The 25,538-nt window shown below is 40.8% G+C and overlaps 1 protein-coding gene and 1 long non-coding RNA gene across 3 annotated transcripts in view; one reads left to right on the forward strand and one right to left on the reverse strand.

Annotated features, from left to right (window-relative positions):
* Window positions 1–25,538, forward strand: part of LOC308641148 — a 438,634-nt gene that overhangs the window by 196,671 nt on the left and 216,425 nt on the right. The gene's annotated exons all lie outside the window — the stretch shown is intronic.
* The window catches only part of DOCK8 (dedicator of cytokinesis 8), a 217,955-nt gene continuing 212,989 nt past the window's right edge, over window positions 20,573–25,538 (reverse strand). For both annotated transcript variants that reach the window (XM_081279440.1, XM_081279441.1), the window contains 2 exons: window positions 22,015–22,185; window positions 20,573–21,600 (listed from right to left, as the gene is read on the reverse strand). In XM_081279440.1, the coding sequence (XP_081135566.1) occupies window positions 21,540–21,600; window positions 22,015–22,185 (232 nt within the window). In that variant the 3' untranslated portion in view covers window positions 20,573–21,539. The remainder of the gene's footprint in view (window positions 21,601–22,014; window positions 22,186–25,538) is intronic.

Consider the following 25,538-nt stretch of genomic DNA (forward strand, 5'->3'; position numbering starts at 1 on the left):
GGATGTGGCTCAGTGTTTGAGTGCACTTGAGTTCAATCCTGAGTACCACCCCCACCCCCACCCCCACACACAAAAAAGTACAATAACATGAAGCTGTATTCTGTAATGATTAATGACTGTGATGGCTGCAGTCAGTTTCTGCAGACAGAGGACTTGGGCTTGAATCGGCACCCCTCTGCCAACTGTATGACTCTAAGTATGTTATTTAACCCTCTGAGACTCAGTTTGTTCACCTCTAAAGAAGGGATAATAATGGACCCTAGTTTAGAGACTGTTTAAGGAGGCAAGTGTGGGCCTGCCTAGCTGGTTCAGCACTGATTCAGGCTGGTGTAGGCAATTAGTGGCAGTAAGCTATTGATGGCAATCAGTATACCATCAAAGGCAACCGCATGTACTTTGAAAGACACATTCAAAATCATTTCTGATCCTTAAGTGTTCAGAATTACCCTCTTCACTTGACCATTGAATTCATTTGCCTTGATGGTTTAGCATCAAAGTTAACTGTCCTAGAGGAAGCCCAATTAACATGCTGATAAGTTTCCAAACAGGCAGAGAGCTGAGGTATGGACCAGGCAGGCATATGCAGGGGGAGCTCAAAGGGCTCTGACAGAAGGTATAGCCCGTCTAGGGGAACTGGGGCCCTAAAAAAGCTTTTAGTTCCTAATTAAGGGAGCGTTCCAAAGGCTGAGGAGGAGGCTCAGAACAGAATAGGTAACTGGAGACCAGTTTTAGTGTATAGGGAAGAAATTGGGGGGTTCACAGGGAGCCAAGTCTGAGCCCCTCCTCCACCTTGGGGTTTTTGTATTATTACCATCTAAGAAATCTACACTCCATGGACTTGAACTTGAACATTCATCCTTTCAAGCCTTCCTCCTTCCACAATTCCTTCCAGAGCCATCTGGACAAAGCTTATTAATGCTTCCCCTGGCCTTCAGGCCTACTGCCTGTCATTGTTAGGTGCTTTCCTGTGAGCATAGGAAGAGAAATTTAGGGATACAGAGAGAACACTTAGCCCCTCAAAGAAAAATAATCATCAAACTATAGAACAAACAACTCATAAACAACTTGTGAGCCAGCCAAAGGGGCCTAAAGGACCAAAAAGAGCCCACGGCCATGAATTACTTGGTAACTCTTCAGTTCCCTATAAGTTTTCTGGAATGCAGCAAAAGATAAAGAAGACCTCAATAGAAAGAGGCCATTAACTTTGAAGGCTTGTTTCTGATGCTCTGACCCAATCACCCAATCATCAGTGCCAACAAAGTTGATGTGGACTGAAACCTACATACCAGACCAGACCCCAATGGGAAAATACGATTTTGTGTGGTATTTTCAATCCCGAGTGAAATGCAGCCCCTTTTGATCATACATAGTCCACCTAATTGTGTACCCTAAAAAAACTTTACTTCAAGCCGGGTGGGCATCTCACTCTTGAGATTGCCTGCAGTCCGCTCTGAGAGTGTATATCTTCACCTTTCACTTGCTAATAAAACTCTTCCTCTCTTTGTTAAAACCTGACTTAATCTTAAATTCTTTTCCGCTGCCTAGTCTAGAATGTTTGGAGTCTTTTTTTTTACCTCTGCAGAGACCTCCTTGGACCCTTATATGGTGATAATATCTTATTTAATTTCTTTTTTTTATTTTTTATTTTTTTTATTGGTTGTTCACAACATTACAAAGCTCTTGACATATCATATTTCATTTAATTTCTTTTTTTCTTCTTGCAGTGCTAGGGATTGAAACCAAGGCCTTATGCATAGTAAGCAAACACCCCACCACTGAGCTACATCCCTAGCCCTCAAAGTATTCTTGAATTCCTAGAGAGTAGAGATGATATTTCATACTTCTATTGAACTCTGCTTCCTTCTACCACAGAGGTTAAGGCAAGTGTTTGATCAATAGATAAAGGTGATTAATTTTTTTTTTTTATGTCCAACATTACAGAACTCAGAAGTCAAAAAGGCTGAAAGGTGCTGGAGATGTAGCTTAGTGGCACAGCACTTGCCTCGCATGTGTGAGGCACTGAATAAAAACAAACAAATAAAATAAAGACATTCTGTCTATCTACAACTAAAAAAAAAAGTTCTCTTGATAAACAGGCCAGATCCTTTTTTTTTAATATTTATTTTTTGTTGTAGTTGGATGCAATACCTTTATTTTTATGTGGTGCTAAGGATTTATTTTTTATTTATTTTTTATTTTTTAGTTTTTTCGGTGGACACAACATCTTTGTTGGTATGTGGTGCTGAGGATCGAACCCAGGCCGCACGCATGCCAGGCGAGCGCACTACCGCTTGAGCCACATCCCCAGCCCCCCCAGGTCAGATCTTTCCAGAGGTGTTTTCTTTGGCCAATTCAATGCTTTATACATATATGTATAAATTTTTGAATGCCTTTAGGAGGTGATGGAGGGGTGCCTCTCCACTCCTCTGCAGTTCAGCTCAAGGCCTTATGGTTTCACACACTTAATTTACCTGCCCAACCCCCGAGGGTATCTGAGTAGTGAGTCCTTAATTTGAGTTCAGTTCCTGGGTCTTTCTCCACAACATCTCTGTGCTTGATGAGGCAGAGAGCTCATGAGGAAGTCTGTCTCCTTGGTGGAAAACTAAAATAGCTCCTCCTGGATGAAAATTCACAATTTAGAGTCACCTGCTACATACTAACTACTTTACATCCTTCTGGTAGCTTCCTTTTTACTACTGAATACTCTTCTTGTGCATAAGCATTCCAGCATGAGGTTGTTAGAAGCTTTTATTTTTTAATTTGTTGATTTATTTACTGGTACTCGGGATTGAACCTAGGGACACTTTGTCACTGAGCTACATCTCCAGTCATTATTTTTTTTATTCTGAGTAAAGGTCTCGCTAAATTACTGATTACCCTTGAATTTGCAATCCTCTAGTATCAGCCTCCCAAATTGCTGGGATTAGAGGCATGCGTTACGTTACCGGGCCTAGCAATAGAAGACTTTTAGATGCCTTCTTGGAAGCATGCATGTAACTTGAAACAGCATTTGACCCCGGTCTTCTGAAAACATCCTTCTTGGCAAACATTCTCCTTCAATCTCACACAGTGAGAGCTGCACATATCCATTCAAACCTTTACACTGAAGTGTGAGATTTCTCAAGTATCTTGGAAAAATCTTGCATCTGTTCAGCTCATCAGATTGTGGGTGACTTGAGCCATTCAGATGCACCAGTACTCCAGGAGGCTGCAATTGGGTATATGATAAATCTAAGTAGATCTTATCTCATATTGCACCATTAGGCTTAGACATTTTCACAGCTTTATGCTGCACAAAATTTAGCTCATGCCTGAATGCACAAGAATGCAACTCCAGCAATTATTTACCAGATGGAACGTGTTTCTTGTGTTTCTTTCTGTCTTAAGGGAACTCTGTCAAATTCTGGTTCTAGTATTGACGGAGCGGATTGCAAACCTGTTATAACCTGATGAGGGAAAAAAGACCATACCTTTTTGTTTTCAGGAAAAATAATCTCTATATGAAGGATAATCTGGAGAACCAGGTACATAATAAATCACTGTTAGCACCAATTATACTCACTGGAGGCCCAGTTATTTTCTTGCAAGTAGAGACAGGAAAATACAGTATTGGCCCCTGCGAGGGGTCGGGAAGACTTCAGATCACGAGTCTGAGAAGAAAGAAGCTGCTCTCATGGAGGAAATAAAAGGCATTTGAATTTTTCTCTTATCCTTTAGCTATAGTTTTTTTTTTAAATCTGTTGTTTATTTATTTATTTATTTATATTATAACTATTTTTGTATACTTTTAAAAAGTATGGTCTTTGGTAGCCAGGAGCAGTGGTGCACGACTAATACCAGTGATTTGGAAGGCTGAGGTAGGAGTATCACAAGTTCCAGGCCAGGGCCCAAGAGTTTAGTGAGATCCTGTCTTTTTAAAAAAATATTTGTATTTATTTATTTATTTATACGTAGTGCTGAGGATCAAACCCAGGGCCTCGCACATGCTAGGTGAGCGCTCTACCACTGAGCCATAGTCCCAGCCCCTGTATTTTTTTTTTTTTTTTTGGTCCTGGGGATGAACTCAGGCGTACTCAACCACTGAACCACATCCTCAGACCTATTTTGTATTTATATAGAGACAGGGTCTCGCTGAGTTTCTTAGTGCCTCGCAGTTGCTGAGGCTGGATTTGAATTTGCGATTCTCCTGTCTCAACCTCCCAAGCTTCTGGGATTACAGGCATGTGCCATAGTGCTTGGCTGAGATCCTGTCTTTAAAAAAAAAAAAAAAAAGAAAGAAAGAAAGGAGAAAGGAAAAAAAAAATCCCAAGTATGGTCCTTGCAATGTGTTCTAATCCATTGATCTTAATCAAGACACAGTTTTTTACCAGGCTTTTCAGTGCACACCTGTAATCCTAGGGACTGGGGAGTCTGAGGCAGGATTAGCTATATATGCTATATGTTTAGCTGTATATGCTAAACACAAACAAGTTTGAGGCCATCCTTAGCAACTTAGGGAGGCCTTAAGCAACTTAGGGAGACCCTGTATCAAAATTAAGAAAAGAAAAAGGTCTAGGGATATGGGTTAGTGGTTAAATACTCACCTTTGGGTTCAATCCCCAGTTTAAAAAAAGATACAGGTTTTCAAGTCAATGCCACTTAGCAGGTGAATTACCTTCAGTGAACCATTTAACTCTCTTACCCTCACCTTCCCCACTTGGAAAATGTGGCTAATGAAAATTACCTAATATGGATAAGCACCTGGTATCCAGGTAAACAATAAACATGAATTTCCTTCTTATGTAAGGAAAAAAAATCCAAAGAAATTGCTACACAAACAATTTTAAATTGCATAACTTTAAATTGCAAAATAGATACAACCTAATCCTTCCAGACTCATTCTATAAGGCTAATATGTCTCTGATACCAAAACTAGACAAAGACACATCAAGGAAAGAAAATTTCAGACCAACATCTCTGATGAACATAGATGCAAAAATTCTCAATAAAATTCTGGCAAATCTCATAAAAAAAGTGCACCATGATCAAGTGTAGTTCATTCCAGAGATTCAAGGTTGGTTCAACATATGGAAATCAATAAATGTAGTTCATCACATCAATAGATTAAAGATAAGAATCATATGATCATCTCAATAGATGCAGAAAAAGCATTTGACAAATATAATACCTCTTCATGTTCAAAATACTATAAAAACTAGGGATAATAAGAACATACCTCAATATTGTAAAAACTATATATGCTAAATCCAAGGCCAGCATCATTCGAAATGGAGAAAAATTGAAAGCATTTCCTCTAAAAACTGGAACAAGACAAGGATGCCCTCTTCTATTCAATATTGTCCTTGAAACTGGCCAGAGCAATTAGGCAAAAGAAAGAATTAAAGGGATACAAATAGGAAAAGAAGAATTCAAACTATCACTATTTGCAGATGTTATGATTCTATATTTAGAAGATCCAAAAAATTCCACCAGAAAACTTCTCAAACTAATAAATGAATACAGCAAAGTAGCAGGATATAAAGTCAACACCCATAAATCAAATGTATTAATTTACATCAGTAATGAACCGACTGAAAGAGAAATTAGGAAAAATGCCCATTCATAATACCCTCAACAAAACAAAAACAAAAAATCTTGGGAATCAATCTAACAAAAGAGATGAAAAATCTCTACAATGAAAACTACAGAACACTAAAGAAAGAAATTGAAGAAGACCTTAGAAGATGGAAAGGCCCCTCCATGCTCCTGGATAGGCAGAATTAATATTGTCAAAATGGCCATATTACCAAAAGTGTTATACATATTGAATACAATTCCTATTAAAATCCCAATGACATTCTTCATAGAACTAAAAAAAGCAATCATAAAATTCACTTGGAAAAAAGAGACCCAGAATAGCCAAAGCAATTCTTAGAAAGAAGAGTGAAGCAGGAGGCATCACAATACCAGGACTTAAACAATACTACAGAGCCACAATAACAAAATTGGCATGGTATTGGCACCAAAACAGACATATATCTAGATGGTACAAGATAGAAGACACAAAGACAAACCCACATAAATACAATTATCTTATACTAGACAACTGTGCCAAAAACATTCACTGGAGAAAAGATAGCCTTTTCAACAAATGGTGCTAACAAAATGAAATTAAACCCCTGTTTCTCACCCTGCAAGAAACTCAACTCAAAGTGGATCAAAGTAGCACTAGAACAGAGACCCTGTGCCTAATAGAAGAAAAAGTAGGCCCACCAAATTGGCTTAGGAATTGACTTCCTTAACAAGCACAAGAACTAAAATCAAGAACCAATATATGGGCCAAGCGCGGTGGCACATGCCTGTAATCCTAGTGGCTCAGGAGGCTGAGGCAAGAGGATCACAAGTTCAAAGCCAGCCTCAGGAAAAAAAAAAAGAAAAGAAAAGAAAAGAAAAGAAAAGAAAGAAAGAAAGAAAGAAAGAAAGAAAGAAAGAAAGAAAAGTGAGGTGCTAAGCAACTCACTGTCTCTAAATAAAATACAAAATAAGGCTGAGGATATGGCTCAGTGGTCTAATGACCTGAATTCAATCCCTGGTACAAAAAAAAAAAAAAAAAGAAAAAGAAAAAAAAGAAAGAAAGAAAAATTAAAATTCTGATGTGGAAAAAACCACAAATGTGTTTGGTTTCTGTTAATATCATAAGCTATCTCAAGTTTTTCCATTAAATCTCCCTTTCCCTTAAGCTACTTACTCATTTTATATTATCTGCTATTGCAAGAATTTTGATTAACAGCTTATGAATCTATTAACATTGATAATTAAGAAGACCACATAACAGCATGGAAAAGCGATTTTACAAATAACAAGACATAAAATTATGTGAATGATATGTGTTGTAGCTATTTAAATAATTATGCACTTGCCAAATAAGTAGAAAAGAAATACCTTCAAAATGTAATGAATGTCTACCATGGTAGAGTTATGGTGATTCTTTTTCTTTTTTCATATAATTGAGTAAGACATTTATCAAACTACATTCAGTTGTGCAAAATCCATGTGGCTCATTTGTTTTCTACAACTGACAAAATCTTTTTCATTAACTCTAGATCTGTCATTAATTATATCTGTCTTCTTGGATATGGAAAAAGTTCAGGGTTATTTATTTTTTTTATTTTTGTTTGTTTGTTTTTGCTTTCTGATTGGTTCTAGGGATCAAACCCAGGACCTCATTCAAGCTAGGCAAGTACTTTACCACTGAATTATATCCCCAGCCCTTGTTTTTCTTTTTTAAGTAAATAGCTAATCTTTTATTGTTTCTTGCCTTCCTTTCCAGATGGTTCCTTGGTGTATTGGGGTGGCATGTGGGCAGCTTTATGGAAGCAGGAGACAGTAAACTCTAGATTTGCTTACCCTTTTCCTTGTTCTATGATCATTTTTTAGCAATGTTTCTGACTACTTGTCTGACTTGTACTGGTGACTTCTGCACTTGGGGAACTGTGGTCTTTTCCAGCTCAATGATCTTCCTTTGTGACTCCCCCCACCCAGTTCCACTCTTGATTCTTGGTCAAAGAGATTCAAGGTATTCATGCAAGCCCTCTAATAACCATGTTGTGTTGCCTGCCTTCCTTCCTTCCTTCCTTCCTCCCTCCCTCCCTTCCTCCCTTCCTTCCTTCCTTCTTGGTACTAGGGATTGAACCCAGGGATGCTTTATCACTGAGCTACATCCCTAGTCCTTCTTTTTATTTTGAGGCAGGGTCTTGCTGATACAGGTGTGTACCACCACACCCAGCATCAAATGATCCTTTATTGAAATACTTCCCTAGCTGGGCATTCCACTACACCACAGCTGATGTCATCTATGAGGATGGGGACCTTCAACATTGTAGCCCACAGACTGGGCATTTCCCGGGATCTCTTTAATAGTTCCAGAGAGGACTCTGACAAAAGTTTAGTGCTGTATCTATTGATGGATGTTGGCAATCTTGTCAAAAGCGATAGTTCCATCATGCTTGATGTTTTTCTCCTTTGTTCTATCCACAATTCCTTGAGGGATTTGATAATCAGGGTGAAGGTAGAAGGTACCACCTTGATCTGAGCCTGTCTATTCTGAATGGTCAATTTCATTGTGATCCCTTGACCCTCCCAATCACTTGTTGCGTGGCCATGTCCTTTGTTGGCTACAAACCCCAGGGGCCCATCTTGGGGTCCAAGATAAATATAGCATTGACTTCTCCACTGAGTGTACCTCATTATGACTGATTTATTTGGGGTCAAACATGGGCAGCATTGCAGCCCTTACCAGGGCTGGATGAACCCAGATGCAGGAAAATCAAAGGAGGCTACATTTTTGCTTTTCTAAGACAAAGATGAAGACCCATGCTGTTATTTTTATTCTCTTTCAGTGGTATGTATTGGCGGGTGCCCCTCTTGTGGGAATTCCTTCATCAAGTTCCAAATGAGGATCAGGACACAAGCTCCTTCTTTGCAGTTCTTTCAATTCATCTACCAGTCCTGATCTCAGCCCTGAAGGGAGAAGCCAGGACACACAAAATTCATTTCTCCTTCAAACCTTTTCTTCCACTGACATTCCTTTCTTTTGGAAAGGAAAAATGTCCCATCTTTGTGTGCAGCAGGAAAACCCTTCAGGCCAAAACTTAGTTCTCTCTACCAATGACTTTAGAGATCAGGTTCACTTGGTTCTGATCCTTGATATGCTAATGGAAGCTATAGGAATTTAGAAAATCCTTTTCTTTCTCTGCAACCTCTGACTTTCAAAGACTGTCTAAGAATTCAAACTTGGAAGTCAAAAGTTGGACATACTAGTAGTTTCTTTTCCTTCTTCTTCTTTTAATTTTTTTTCTATTTGCATTCCTACCATAAAAATCTTAAACTTCCACGAGACACGAGATCCAGAAGAAAATTCATGAAGTATGAAAGAGAAGAGTATGTTTCAAATATATTATCTTTTTTACATGCCTTCGAACTTTCCATAATGTCCTTTACCTTATCCTATCACTCTAATTCCATGTCAACCCCTGTTCAAATTGCAAAATGGAGTAATGACAATTGCTATTTATTAAATACTTGCTATCACAGAAATGGGCTTTTAAGCTCTATGATAACCTTGTAGATGTCCAAAACCCCACTGAACAGATGAGAAGCTGGAGCTTAGAAAAGGTGACATATACAATGTAACAGAACTCATTTGGGGGAAAAAGCCTTTGCAAAACTTTGTATATTTATTGCTTTTTTTTTTTCATTTTGCCTCAGAAGCTAAACATTGTATTTAAATGCAAAAATTTGGGGCTGGAATTGTAGCTCAGTGGTAGAGCACTTACTTCATACATGTGAGGCACTGGGTTTGATTTCCAGCATCACAAATAAATAAGCAAATAAAATAAAGGTCCATCAACAACTAAACAAAAAAAAAAATGCTACAAATTTGGGACAGGGAATGTAGCTCAATGGTAGAATGTTTGCTTAATATGTGCAAGTCCCCAACACTGCAAAACAAAGAAAATGTCACAGATTTAAAATAACCAAACAAAAATCCATTAAAAAAAGTAATGTTGATGCTTACAGAACAGTGAGCTCTCAATAAATGGAAAGTTAATTTGTTAATGCCATTTGTTAATGCCATTTTTGCTGATGGCCAGGGAGGTAAGTATCTTAGTATGCACAGAATGGAGTACATCATGGCTCAACCCTTGCTATGCTTTGCTGTTTTAACAGCTGAATAGGAAAGCAAGAGAAGGGCTTTGGGAAAACAGGAGGACCTGATTTAGATGGAAACAGGGAGTTAGGCTTCCTCTTTTATTTTGAATGGGGATAGAGTGACCTGGGATCTTGCTCAGGCTTGACCAATACTGTGTGGAGGCCATCTGAAATCCTCTGTGGTTTAGTTTCCTTACTTTTAAAATGATAAGTCTGTACATAATCAATGATTGCTGAGGTCTCTCCCAATGTGGAGGGATAGTATCCTCAGAAATAAGAAAGACCTGACAGCCCCATAGAGCTTCACTGTCACCCTGCCACCAAAGACTCTCTGTCTCTTGTCCCCTTCTCATATCCTCCTGCTCAACCCCAATTTAGGGGAGGAAGAAAGGAATGTAGGGACCCAGAAAGAAAAAGTGGGGATGGAAAGTAAGAGTGGCAGATGTTGGGGAAAGTGGAAGGAACCCACAGAAATTACCCACACATATGCTGTTTTAGAGAAAGGACATGGGAAATGGGAGGGGGCATCAAAGAAAGAACACTTACCTTCTTTTATTCATCAAATGAATAGTAGCTGACATTTACAAGCCCCCACCCGGGTCTGGCACCTTGTTGAAAGTCACATTCATTATCTCATTCAGCTCTCACATCATCTCATTTTACAGGTAAGTGAGAAACTGAGACTTACAAAGTTATAGATCAGTTTGCCCAACATCAGTAATTAGGCAGGATGAAGACTTGAACCTCAGTCTCCGACTCTACAGTGTGTGCTCATAAATACTCACCTATATTGCTTTTCCGCAAAGGAGAGTCACTACTTCACTGAAGGCCAATTTAGCATTTAAACTGGTCTCATGGCTGACCCAGAAGGATATATTCACCACTGATGGCAGAAAGACACTCCAGAAGGCTTGGTGAGGAAAAGTCAAAACACCACATGATATAAATAGAAAGTCTTTTAGTGTTAGATGCCGACACATACGGACAGCTGTTTCACCTCCCTAATTAACTCTGGCTTAGTCTAATGTTGAAATTAACTCTTGATCCTTCTGAGTGCAAGATTGTAAGCAGGCTCAAGATGGCTATTGTTAGGCTCCCTGGCTAAGCCTTCCTGGTGGGCTATGGTTTTAGTATGTGGCCAAAGTCATGAACACTCTGATTCAGCATATGTACTAAAGATCATAATCGTGTGCTTGTGAGCATGCACCCACTTATGTAACCTGTTGGCAGTGCATCTTCTTTGTCTGGCCTACACATAAGAAAGGCCTGTGGGCAGGAGGGGGTTGGGGGGTGGTTATAACCTGCTGCTACTTCCAATAAAGCATGTCTACCATCCCAATTGTGTCTTGCATCTTCTTTCACCTGCTGGAATCCCAAATCTGTTTCCCAGGTCTGAGCCTTGACCCAACAAATATCATCCCTGCACATATCCCCAGATGATCACCTGTGACTGAGGATAATATATGCATAAATAAGTGATGACTACTGCTTGCTAACCACATCACATTTTCTCAGTGTGATCCCTATTAGAAGTTCAGAGTGGGGCCAGGGTTGTGGCCCAGTGGTAGAGTGCTTGCCTAGCATGCATGAGGCACTTGGTTTGACCCTCAGCACCACATAAATGTAAAATAAAGATATTGTATCCACCTAAAACTAAAAAAATAAATATTAAAAAAAAGAAGTTCAGAGTTAGTCTCATTGTTGGATACCTCTAGGTCACCTGGCATTGTAGGAATCATGGTGGAAGATCAGAGAACTGTGATGTAAAGATGACCATTTGGGGAATTTCACATGGTGGTCATTTCCCTGTCTAGCATTTACATTGTGAGGAAACTTGGGAGGGTCTGCAGCAGATCCCTCTACAATAGTCTCCAAGGTACACACACCTTCCCTGGATCTTTCCCTCATTCAGTGTAGGAATATTCTATGGGTCTCGGGATCAGTCGGACTCAGACTCAAATTCTGTCTCTGCCACTTATTGACTGGGGAGTAGTGGGACCCATCCCCTAACCTTAGAACCACAGTAGCCTCTCCTGTAAAAGGAAATCACAGTCCTGTGTGTTGTGAGGATCAGGTGAGCTAGCAGATACAGAGCACCAGCACAGGTCCTGGAACATGGTTGACATTCACTCCCTGCAAACTCTCTTCCCTCCTGTTTCAGTTATTTACTGCAGTCTCCCAGTAAGGTGTGGTGGAGAAAATTCAAAACAATGCATAATTAAAATAGAAAGTCTTTCTGTATTGGATGTCATTACATAAAGACAGCTCCCTAATTAACTCTGGCTTGGTTAGTTTACTAACTCCCGCTTAGTTAATTAGTAAATAACTGTTTCCTACTATCCCAACCTTAGTAGCTTTAAGGACAGCACATTGACCATGAAGAGCTTTAGTGAACTTTGCTTGAGTAACAACCATTTATCTGCTCACAGTTCTGCAACCTGGGCTCAGCTGAGCGGTTCTTCTATTGGTCTCACCTGAGGTTGCTCATGCATTCAGCCCTGCTAACAGGACACTCCAACGGGATTAGAAATCCAAGATGGCTTCCTCACATGTCTGGCATATTGGCTTGGATGACTGGAACAGCTAGTGTTGAACCATGACAGAAAGAAAAGTCCACCAACTCCACTTTTAAATCAAATTAAAGCAAGCTTGTATTTGTGTACACTGGAGCTGGCCAGGACTGTCTCTCCTGAAAACCCCAGGCTAGAGATTAGAACACTAGCTTTCCAGGAACAACTTTTTTGCACAAAAAGTTGCAAAGGGGGGAACTTACAGCTCACAGGATTTTGATAAGCATAATACAAAGGCAGAGAGTAGGTTAATGATCTACATGGCATGATATTTCAAGGTAGGGAGTAAATTCAGATCCAAACATCAGAATTTATGAGGCACCACTGAGGTTTCAGAGAGGGTTGTTATCTGGTCAGGGAAAGCCAGGCATGGGCAGGAATTCCAAACAAGTTTAGAAATCACAGTAACTTATAGTAAAACAGAAATGAAGTTTTCATGACTTTGTGACGATATGGCTCCCAATCTTAAAATGGAATTAGGCTGGATTCATCAGTAGGACCTGACGAGGAGTCTCTTTCTATGAGGTCTCCCCATCAGAGTGGCCAGCAAGATCAATTTTGAGTTGTGGGCATGTGCAGTCATGTGGGGCCCCATGCTCAGAAGAGCCTCTGGCTTGGTTTAATGCACTATTTTCAGTACCTTAAAATTCCTAATGTTTTTCAAACAAGGGACCCTATATTTTCATTTATACTGAACTCCGAAAATTGTTTAGCCAGTCTTTCTGGCCAGATCTCTTTCCACAGTGGCTCAGAACTCAAGAGGGTAAAAACAGAAGCTAGCAGGCTTCTTAAGGTCTACCTTGGATGGGGCTGGGATGTGCCTCAAGTGGTAGTGCGCTCGCCTAGCATGTATGAGGCACTGGGTTCGATTCTCAGCACCACATAAAAATAAAATTGTGTCTAACTAAAAAAATTTTAAAAATTTAAAAAAAGATCTAGCCTGGAAATGACACATATCACCTCACTGCATTCTATGAGCCTACCCAACTCATAAGGCCATCCCTGATCCATGGGGGGAGGAGCAGGCAAGTCTTTGTGCCATTGTTTCACTTCCATTTCCTACATTTAGCATTCCCAAGCACAACTGGTTCCTGACAGAGATCCTCAGTGCTAATAAGCAGATACCTCTCCAAACTCCCTCATAAAAAGAGGAAACTGCTGGGCTTAGTGGTGCATGTCTGTAATCCCAACAGCTCAGGAGGCTGAGGCAGAAGAATCACAAGTTTAAAGCCACCAGCAACTTAGTGAGACCCTAAGCAATGTAGCAAGACCCTATTTCAAAATAAAAAAAAAGGGGGGTGGGGTGTGGCTTAGTGGTTAAGTACCCTTGGGTTTAATCCCTGGTATTAAAAAAATCAACAACAGTATCAACAACAAACAAGGAATATGTGGTAGAGAGCCAGAAAGCTACCAGAAATGAGGTGTGACCACACCTTGGGAAAGTAGGAAGAGATCAACTTGGGGTCTTGTCTTTCTGGGGCCACAATGGCTTCTTTGGTCAGCCACTCATGGCTTGGAATGGAGGCCAGGGGAACTGTGAAAGAAGTGTAATATATCTGTGGGATATAACTGTGACCCTAGGAGAGATGGCGGCCTTCTTTTTAGTCATGTAGGGTGTATCTCACTGACTCTGATGGAAGTTGGGACTGGGAACAAGGGAAAAATTTATTCTCACTGATGGTCCCTAGGGAGTCAGTCCCAGTCTTTGCTGGCTGGCTCACGTATCTTCATGTGCCATCAACACCCACTTACCATGGACGTACAGAAAAAGACATTATATTACTGAAATGTCAGCCAACCTCATGGAACAGCTGAGTGAAGAAGGACCAGAAATTGAACTCTATCTTAACCTGGTTCAATCCCACTTCAGGGAAGAGGGCAGATTTAGGCTCTGAGAAAGAAAGGATTCCTACCTGAAAGGAAAGTGAGAAAGCGAGAGATGAGAGACAGGCAAGCGAGAAATGAAGGATGGATACAGGCAGAGATCCACAAAGCTGACAAATAAAGGCCATCTATCTCTCTATAGAGAGGAGAGAGGCCCCAGATGTTCGGGTGCTTAGCTTTTGTGGGGTAGGGGTTTGTGGTTGTAACGCTATGGGATAGGCTGGGGGTGCTTGTGTCAGAGATAGGTGGGTGCGAATAGCATGGGTTTGTCTTAGGTCGATGGCACCCTGGGGCTTTCCAGAGCAAAGGGGTCAGGTCCTTCTGGGATTGGCTTAGGGTTATGGTACCATGGGGTAGATCACTAATGGGGGTGGGGGGAGTTTGGGTAAGAGGAAGTACAGGAAAGCGAACCTTATCTCATAAGATTGTGGTTAACATTTAAGATGGCTGCTCAGATGTTAAATCAAGACCCTATACTACCTACCCAGGTAGCCCCATCTCTAGTCCTCTCTCCTCAGTGTGCTCTTCCCCTTCCCTACACTTCCTTTTTACAGTTCCTTCTTTCATACCCTCAGTCCACAGCCCTTACCTCTAACTTATTTCCCAGGGACAATGCATTTTGGTGTTACATGACCCATCCCTTGCCAAACAATAATCCTGGCATTGCAACCAGAATTACATTGACTACACAGGGCTCTCTTCTAACAACACAGGGAGACCTGGTATCCATTTGAAGAACTTCCTAATCTTCAATTCTCTGCCCTGATAAAAAGAGGGATAGTTCCTGTCCTCTAGGAATTTACAGTCAAGTAGACAGGTGGATCCTACCCACAAAAAAAAAAAAAAAAAAAAAAGAGCGTGAAATGTCAGTGGGTGATAGGATGGAAAGGGAATGAAGTTTCCAGAAGGAATGTTGAATGGGGCTCAGTCTGTGCCTGGGTTCCAGGTTGCAGGCTGTGATGGAGAGTGGACCTCCTTCAAAGCTGAACCCACACAGGTATCTTCACTGGAGTGTGTGTGTGTGTGTGTGGGGGGGTGTTCTCTGAGGGCAGAGCTGGGTCTTGTTTCTTCATCTCTTCAGGAAAGGCTTTTTGGGAGGAGGTTCTCCTCTTATCCTGTGGTGCCTTCAGTAGACTCCCCTTCTTTCCCAGTTCCTTTTCCCCTTTCATTCCAAATATACATTTAGCTGCACTTTTTGCACTTTCCCAACTGGAAGGACAGCAGAACACCCTAGGACCATGTCCATTTGTCATGATTTTTACTTGATTCCTACTTGACTGCTCCTCACTTGAGCCTCCCTGAACCCCTCCCTTGAGGCTTCGAGGCATCTCTCTTTTCTAATCCTCACCCATGCCATTCCGACCCCATGCGCATGTGCCTTAACACCCCCAGGAGAAACCAGATTTCTCTAAGCTCTGTTTAAACTGTAATGCTTGCTGGGGAGTCCTTTGGTCGGTTCCAGAGGGTTAGGGCCTTTGAGTTTCTTAATTGCTGGGTTCTGCGTTATCCTCCTTAGAAACTTTTTGCTTAATATGAATCCAGAGGCATCCACGTCCACCTCTAAAGTTGGATCTGAGGGAGGGGAGCAGGGGAGGCTGCCGACAAACCCCAGGCTTCTGACCTAGCAGTGTCAGTTTAATTATTGCAAATCCGTCATGGCTGCCAAGTCCTCTCCTTCTTCCTTGTTATTAACTGGGAAAGTAGCTGGCCAGTGGCTTTGTTTCAAGTGGAAGTCTGTGTGCTTTGATTCCCTCAGGGGGCACGTCTAGGCTTGGAGCACGCAGGTGGGCTGTTGCACACCGCCTGTGTGTTTACCTTTCAGAGGAATGCACTGGAAACATGCTGCACATGAGCAGACAGGGAAGCTGGGTCAGGTGGGGTTTCCAGGCGCCACTGCATACCCTCTTGGTTCTGCTGATATCCTCTCTCCCTTCTACCCCAAGGCCTTTGCTGTTGCCCTTTGCCAGACATGTAAACTGGCACTGCAAGTGAAGTACATGAGGGATTTATCTTCTGGTAAGTCAGACCTCTGTCCTGCCTGTACCTTTGACCTGATTTTGATTAATGTTGCCAGCAGCAAAGGCAATGTGTGGGGGTGTTGTCTAAACTTTCTGGAAGTGTCAACTGTAAATACTGCTACATTACATGTTGGGCAGCACTTTCAAATTTCCAAAACATGACCCCTTGCATTAATTATTTCACCAGATTTCCTAAGTACGTTGGAAGAAGGAGGAGCAACTCTTATTCCTCTTTTACAGTGAAAAATTCCAAAGTTCAGAGCAGTACAGTGACTTGGCCACCATTGTGAGACTGTGAAGTGGAAGAATGGGAAACCAGGACTTCTGATCCTTAGTCTTTTGGCAGTCAAACAGACTTTTAAAATATTGCACTAATAACCCCAATAATCCTGTTGGATAACAGAACAATTTGTTCAACCATGTTGTGTGCTCTCTTTGCATAAAGGAACTAATGAGGAACAGAGGTGGGGGAGCTGATTTCTTTTAGAGCAGCAATGCCTGAAAATCATCCCTTTCTTGCTACCAGTGATTTACTGCCTTCCAATGTGTGAAAAACATTTAGCTGTCAAGGTAATGCAACAAAAACCCTCCCCAAACTAGGAATTGGGATGGATTCAGTAGTATTATTCCAGAGAGCAATTCTCCTCAGAGATACACTGCAGCATGAAGGACTCAGGAATTAGGAATGCAGACAACTGTCCAAATGGTTTTCAACCACAGCTATATTGCATTTCCTCCCAGTAATTTCATGACTGAAGACTTAGTGACTATCAGAGATTTAGTTTTTAATCAGGCTCTGGGAGTTTGGTTTTAAGATTATTAAAGATAGTTTAAGAGAAAGCAATAGAAAAAGGAAAAAAATCCTCTTAATTCTTGCAATGCATTAATCATAAGTAAAGTTGAGTGAATCAAAAGGCACTCCTCTGAAACCATTTGATCCTGTTGTCTATCCTCCTTTGGGTGCTGCTTTTAGCCCAGAGCTACAGAAAGGGAATAGTCTGGCAGTAATCATCACCAATTAAAACCTTCATTCATTATTTTGGTTACTTATACACATTTATTTAGCACCTAGGGGGCTTGTCACTAGAAATATAGCACTGAGCAAAAGACACCATTCTGATGCTTGGCTTTCAAAACACAACCAATAATTTTATGCTGAAGCCATATTTAATGCTACTTCCCTGTTGCCTTCTCTCTCCTCACACTACCTAGCCCCCATCACCTCCAGCTCTGTAGCTCTGATGTGTGATACTTTGAACCACTTTTGGCAAGTCACTCTGTTAGATGAATTCCTAACTACTACAGCAAAACACCCCCACCCTCATCTGCTCCAGTCCCTACTCTTTTTTTTTTTCTATTGCTATTTCCTCCTAGTCCTGCCAGTCCAGTGGTTGCAGACATTATAAAATTAGACTTTAATCGGGGTCTACACAGAAGGCCCTTCCAGATGCATCTGGTTTAAAGCAAGATACCCTGTAGTTTGCCCTTGTAGTTAACTCCTTTTTTCTTTCCTTCTGGTTCCTTCAGGAACTACTAGACCCCCTTTATTGGCCACATGGGTTGAGTTCGTATTGACTACTTGTAGCTCAACAGAGGAAACTTGGTTAGCATGATCCACCCCAATCAGAATGGCCTCAAGCAGTTCCGTTGGGAATCCTGGGATGTAGGTGCTCTCTAATTTGTGAGGTTCAGTGATATGAGGTTGTGAGGCTCAGGACTATCTTTGCCAAGATGAATGAGTCTAGAGTTTCTAAGGACCACTAATAAAAGCCTTAAGGCAGTGCTAACCAAGAGAAAGCAGAGACGGAAAATGGACCCAAGACATGTGGTACGGGTCCTTAGGAAATCTGAGTCTGAATCGACACAATCTTTGAGTTACTCTTGGTGTGCCCCCACTCCCAGTATTGGGAGTTAAACCCAGGGCCTTGCCTATGCTAGGCAAATGCTCTACAGCTGAGCTACATCCCCAGTCCTTTTTATTATTTTTTAAAAATTTGAGGCAAGGTTTCACTTAAGTTGCCCAGGCTGGCCTTGACTGTGTTCAGCTTCTTGAGTCACTGGGATTATAGGTATGTGCCACTGCACCTGGTTCTCTGAATTCTTCTTAAGTGAGCTAATAAATGCCACCCCCTTTAAAACATGCCAATTCAAGTTTGCTTTTCTGTTCCTTACAAAACAAAAGATTGTCCCGCTGAGACCGATCCTTAGGCTGGAGCTTCCCAACTGGCGTGCCACAATGCTAGGTTGTAGATATTCCTCCATGCTGTTCGAATTAGCCCTGTGGTGTGGACAAGGGGCAGGCAGAGCTCCGAGCTGGTCATCTCCACCAGCAAGAAGCCCTATTCATTTCCTGCAGTAAGACAACAAATTAAAATTTTGAATGTGCCCCATTATGATGATATTAAAATGTGTTAAAATTATTCTAGCGGGTGCAGTGGTGCATGCCTTTAATCCTAGCAGCTCAGGAGGTGTATCAGATTTCTCTAATTTCCAGGAAACAAAATGCTAAATTTGCTCTCTGCCTCAGAATGTTTGAAATATCTATTTTTAGATCAGAGGACCAATGTCTGAGATCTTTGTTTAGGCCATAAGTGCAGGTATACCCATGCTTTATTTATCATTGTTGCTTAAAAAATAAAGGACCTGGGGCTGGGGATGTGGCTCAAGTGGTAGCGCGCTCGCCTGGCATGCGTGCGGCCCGGGTTCGATCCTCAGCACCACATACCAACAAAGATGTTGTGCCCGCCGAGAACTAAAAAATAATAAATATTAAAAAATTCTCTCTCTCTCTCTCTCTCCTCTTTCACTCTCTCTTTAAAAAAAAAAAATAAATAAAGGACCTGGAATTCAGACCTGGAGTTAGCCTAGAAAGAGAACAAGCAGTAAAAGCCAATGTTGATGAGATCAAGCTATCCAACTGCCTTAGAGTGCTTCTGGGTTCCCTAGTACCACCAAAGGTAATTAAAAAGTGACTTAGGAAGATGTGCATTTAGTATATAAAGCAGCAAATTTCTAAGCATAGAAAAAAATGTAAAATAAGTGTAAAAGAATGTAAAATACCTCATTAATTTTTATAATGATGACATGTAAAATGATATTTTGTATATATTGGGCTAAATAAAATATATTGACAAAATTAGCTTTACTAGCTCCTTTTTAATGATTTTTTAAAAAATGTGGCTACTAGAAAAATTAAAGTTATGTAGGTGGCTCGCATTATATTTCTATCAGGCAGAGGTCTTCTAGAAATTCACTCTCATTCATTTAGTCCATCAACAAATACTTATTGAGTGTGTTCTGTGTGTTGAGTGTGGGGCCAAGGGATAAGCACTTGCCGTGAACACAGTTCCTGTACTTATAAAACAAGTGCACTCACCATAGACCAAAAGAGATTGGAAAAAACAGAACTAGACTCCTGGTATCTAAAAGCAGGGGATAATTAATCAGAGTATCCTGGGCTATTAGTGCTACTGGAGTTAGAAGCCAGCCCTATATAACTTAGCACTTAACCCCTATAGTTTTAGGCAAAATAGGTGTTGATAATAATGGCCATCCTCGAGTCACTTAGAAAAGGTGACATGCTATAGGTTGTGTTCTAGTCTAGTTTTGTACTGTGGCTACCCACATGCATATATGATCTTCATCACTAAAATTAGAGACTTCAAAGGGCAGCTACAATGTTTTTCAACTTTGGTTTCACTCTTGTTTCCCATACAGATAGTGCTAAGTACCTATGGAATTGAAGTATGTCATGTGTGTTCATTTAAGAAGGCAATTAGGTATATAATATAATTTAGAAAGAGTTCTGCTCCAAGTGCCTAAAAAATTAAATCTTGGCACTTAAACTACTAACCTTCAATTTTTTTTTTAATGTCCTCTTGGGCTGGGGTTGTAGCTCACTGGAAGAGTGTTTGCCTCACACAAGTGAGGCCCTGGGTTCGATCCTCAGCACCACACAGAAATAAATAAATAAAAATAAAGATGTTGTGTCCATCTACAACTAACAAAAATTTAAAAAAAATGTCCTCTTGGGCTGGGATGTAGTTCAGTTGTAGACAGCTTGCCTGATGTGTGAGGCCCTGTGCACAATTCCCAGTACCAAAAAAAAAAAAAAAAAAAAAGGTCCTCTTTCAGAATATAAACTAACGCCCACCTAATAAACAAAAAGTTCTGCAATATCCAAGCTAAATTCTCTCTCATGATCCCCAAAATTAAAAAGTGCATTAGAGGTGCCATCTGGGTAATACTACTTGACCAAGTTCATAATTATACATTTTTCTTCTTCCCTAAAGTTTCTTGGGTATTTTATAATATCTTAAATTGCCTAAGTAACAATACAAGTTGCAAAGGGAAATATTTTGCTTGCAATTCTCATTCCATCTGTAGTAACAGTCAAGATCATCAGTCATATTAAAAATATATAATTTAATTCTCAAATAATAACTTTGTTCATCTTTCTCCTAAAGTACAGGGTGAAATGAATTCAATGATGAATATATTTTGTAGCAAAGAGCAAAATGTTCTGAAACAAAAGCAGAAATATTATCTTTTTAGAAAAAAGTACACTTGGTCCCAGAGAGGGAAAAAAGCAAGCAAGCAAGAAGAAGCATAAGGGCTGGGGGGGGGGGAGCTAAATGTTATAGAATTGCTTCCATTTACGTGAAGGTGTTCTCAGTAATTCTTGGCTGAGGGCAGAGTACCATGTATCCTAAATCAGTGCTTTGAGTGTGTTCCTCCAAAAAATGCTTGTTTAAATTAACAGGAACAATGAAGCAAAAATAACTATACAATAATGAGTCCAGCATTACTGAATGTATAACAATTTCATGAATAATCTATTCCCAAATTTCTAATCATCATAATATGCAGATTTTGAGTAAGTCTCTACCTCATGGACTTATTGAAAATGTTCTGTGCTTCAATGAGTTCATCCTCCCTTCCCATGAAGAGGGGACTAGTGAAGTTCATTTAGAACAGGCTGCTGGGAAACTTTTCCACTTTTTCTTGTGCAATTTGAGTTTCTCTTGTAGATTCAAATACAGGCGAGAGGAAATCACTTCTTGGTTGGACAGGGACTGACCACTCAGTCGGCAATGCTGCTTAAGCTTGCTTTTGTACATCGTGAAAATACACTTCAATAAATACAGTCAGCCCTGATTACCCGTCCTCTCACCCCACACAACCCCCTAGTATGGCCAAAGTCTAGTCAGAATGCATTTGGGTATAATTCTATGGTCTCTTGACTCCTGAAGTTTCCAGAGCGCTGCCCGGCATGGAGTGTGCACCAGTCCTGAGTGGCAGCTGTTTGGTTCTAAGTACTAGCGAGTCCTTCTCCAGGTCTCTGGGCCTCAGTTTCCATGGGTGAAGATGGCTTTTCTTAGCTGCCCTGTGACAACTGGGTTTCACATTTCCTGAAACTAGATCTGTGGAAGGAGTCCCTGAAATTAAGAAGTGGGGTAGAGGGGGAGAACATAGAAAAAAAAAAAGATTAATTAGCCTTTTAAGTAGAGGGAGAGGGAGGAAATCCCCCACCAGAAAAGGACATGGATCCTGGGGAACTTGTAAATAAATGAAGGTCCTGAGATCCCCTTCGCACTATGTGCTAAGAAAGATACCAACACAGGCCACACCCAGCCCTGGGAAGCCCACTGGTACTGGTACAAGGTCAAAACGGAGGGTGACGGGCAGGCAAGGGGAAGGTCCATGGCTCACACTCTAGGCTGCTTTGATTCCAGGCCCCCCTCCTACCTTGGGAGGTTTGTAGCTCAACAAGAGCAGCAGAGCATGCTGGGGGGCTGCCCACCAAGCCTCTCTCGTCCCCCAGGAAAAGCCCTTCTCTGCCCCCTTCTTACCTCTTTTGACTCTCAACTCTGAATATGGGCTTGTAGAGTTCTGGGATCTTCCGCTCAATCATTGGCCTGAGGTTCTCTTTCAGCTTGTTATAGTTCTTTTTGAGTTCTTGCTGATACTCCCTCTGGTCTGCTGTGATGAGACGCTTGTTTTTCTCTACTGCCTCGCCGCATCTGAGATGGAAATATCAGAGTGGGAGAAAAAAAAATGAGGTTTTATTTCATAAGAAATTCAGGGGTGATGTCAGTGTTGTACATTTCTTGAGTACCTCTAAGAGTGTTTGTAAACCTGGAGGCCTACCAGGATTCTGTGTGGAGCTCTTTAAAATGCAGATTTCTGGGCCCCACTTCAGACTTCATGAATCAGACAGTTTGAAGGATAACATCCAGGAAACTCTGTGTTTTGGGGAAGTTGCCCAGGGGTATCAAGGACTCCTGAGCCAGAACTGTGAACCTCTGCTTTGATATGTGGTAAATGCTATGCAAGGAGTTTTATATACATTACAGGTTTAATTTTCTCTGAAGCTCAGAACATGTTAAGATGCCTGCCCAAGATGGCATTGTGAGGAACTGTGGGTAGAACCTGCTAGGCTTATTTAAAAAAACTCAGTGTGCTGGGTGTGGGGACACATGCCTATAATCCCAGCAAGTCTGGAGGCTGAGGCAGGAGGATGGCAAGTTTGAGGCCAGCCTCAGCAACTTAGCCAGGCCCTCAGCTTCTTAGAGAGACTCTGTCTCAAAATAAAAAATAAAAAGGGCTTGGGATATAGCTCAGTGGTAAAGCACCCTTGTGTTTTCAATCTCCAGTACCAAACATAAAATAAAATAAAAGAGAGGGAAAAAAAGAAAGAAAAATAGAAATTGAAATTATAAGCTTGCATCACATATGGGTATGAGTTATAAATTCCCATTCCTTCCTTATGAATGTTCCAAAGTGAGAAATTATGATAAAAAACAAACGAACAAACGTGTGATTACTAAAATCCCTCAGCCTCTGAAACCTATGTGAAGTTACACTGGAGGAACACTTTCTCAATCAGGGTGCATGAGCTACCCATGGAAAGAGTGACTCCTGCCAAAGATGAGCTCATAATAGAAAATTATAATGAGGAAAATTATAATATGAGGAAACTAACCAGGATGGGAGAATGCACAGACATGGCAAAGAGAATTAGCCCAATAAGAATTAGAGATAATAAAAGAATGTAAAAAAACTAGTTAGCATAAAGAAATAGTGAAAGGTACAAAATCCAAGACAAAAAAAAAAATCAACTAGCCAAACAATGAAAAGTCCAAAACAAAACCAAACAAAAATGAAAACCCACAGGAAACCTGAAAAAAAGAGACTAGGAAATTTTCAAGAGAACCAAATAGAACCCCTAGATATAAGAATGAATCTCTAGCTGGTCACAGTGGTGCACGCCTGTAATCCCAGCAGGTCAGGAGGCTGAGGCAGGAGGATCAAGAGTTCAAAGCTAGCCTTGGCAACTTAGTGAGACTCTAAGCAACTTAGTAAGACCCTGTCTCTAAATAAAATATTAAAAGGGCTGGGGATGTGACTCATTGGTTAAGCGCCAGTGTATACCAGGTATAATACCTGGTACCGAAAGAAAGAAAGAAAGAAAGAAAGAAAGAAAGAAAGAAAGAAAGAAAGAGAAAGAAAGAAAGAAAGAAAGAAAGAAAGAAAGAGGAAAACAAAAGATAAAACCCTCAATAAACAGGTTAAAAAACAGATGTGACAGATCTACAGATGTTACCAGAGAGATAATGAGACATGAAGATGTAATGGAGAGGCCAAACCCACATCTAATAGAATCTCCAAATGGAAGGGAAAATGAGGGAGAGACAATATTCAAAGAGATAATGGAAGATGATTTCTAGAGTTAAAAACAGATGAAAATCTTCTAATGAACAAAACCAGATCTATGCCTGACCCCATCACAACAAAACCGCAGAGCATTAAAGACACAGAAACATCTTTAAAACTCATCGTGGTTGTCTGACTTGTGGATTGTTAGACTTAGTTTCCACAGTCTCCCACACAGTATGCTACTTACCGAAAAAGAAAATCATGCAATTTAAATATGATAAAGTCGTCTTGCCTTTTGTTTTATACCGTTCTATCCAAGGGGACTTATAAATCAATAATCCCTAAAGGGACAAAGTAATGGTTGTAACTGAACTGTCATGTAATGATTAGTAATAACTCTATTGTCTTCAAATGAATGAGGTTCAATATGATCAATACTGTGATCAATATGTTGTATTTTCCTAATAATGGTGTTAGATTTGGCATGCCCCAATGCTGTTGCCAGATATCCCTACAAACACCGAACGAAGTTTCAGGAGGACAGTCAAAGATGAGGAAGGTGGCACACAGCTATGAGGCAAGAGAAGGCTACCTGGCCCCTGGGAAAATTAAACCTATGAACACAGCTTCATCATGCAAATAGCCTGCTACACAAGAAGGAACTGATTTAATTGAAACCAAAAGAACTCCCTTAACTGGATTTTCACCTATCTTTTAAGTTTGACATTAATTGAAGCAAATTGTAGGATACCAAAGAGTTATTTATCAAAGACTTTAGGGAAGACCTGGGAGGGAGGTTATATAGCCTTTGAATCCTGAGAAATCCATATCACCCCTTATTATTTTTTTATTGCTCCTTAACTAACAGTTATGAGCTACCACCATGTGTGAAATAAAATCAGTCTCAGGATGACTTCAAGGCCAAGGTTAGCAACACTGGCAGACTCCAAGAGGCGGGACAAGGTCTGCAGAAGGTAACTGCTAATTTGAGGATGTCTACTGTAACAAGTTTGTCAGAATTAACCCTCTGTATTCTTTGTTTGTAGTAGTAACAGCAAGCTAACATATATGATTCCTACCCTGTGTCCTAGACTAGGTTCAATGTTTTATATGCAGACAGGACTAGGGTTGAAACCAACTCTACTCATTAGCAGCATGAACCACTGACATCCTCAATTTTATCAGGATGGAAAATGGGGATAGAATCTTATGTAATCTCTAGGATTGTTGGGAGAGTTAAAGAAGATGTGAGGATAAGGTAGATTCGTGCTTCCATAGAGTGGCAGAGTGTCTTTTCTAAAAATGGCCACAGGAATATACTGTTATAGAACTTTGCCCATTTCCTGCTTCAAGAGGTGGATGATCCTGTATGGCTGCCTCTGTGTGCAGAATGTGGTGGAAGTGATGCTGTGTGACTGGAGGAAAAGGCAATGTGGCTTCCCTCCCTCCCTCCTTGTCTAGACACATGCCACAGGACTGAGACATCCTGTGAACAGTCCAATCACTTGTAACTGCCAATGCTGGCAAGGAGGATGGGAGAAGGTAGAGGGAGGAGAAGCGGCTGTTGGAGTACCTCAGCACGACACCACACAGGAGAGAGGAAGCCACCTGCCACTCAAGCCCCAGCCACTGATGGCAACTGAGACACTCAGAGCAAGAACCTCCCACTAAGCCCAGAGCCACACACAGCAATTACAAGTTAGTGCTGTTGTTTTCA

This window comes from Spermophilus citellus (genome assembly GCF_964194105.1).
Source record: "Spermophilus citellus genome assembly, chromosome: 2".
In the NCBI taxonomy this organism is placed as follows: domain Eukaryota; kingdom Metazoa; phylum Chordata; class Mammalia; order Rodentia; family Sciuridae; genus Spermophilus; species Spermophilus citellus.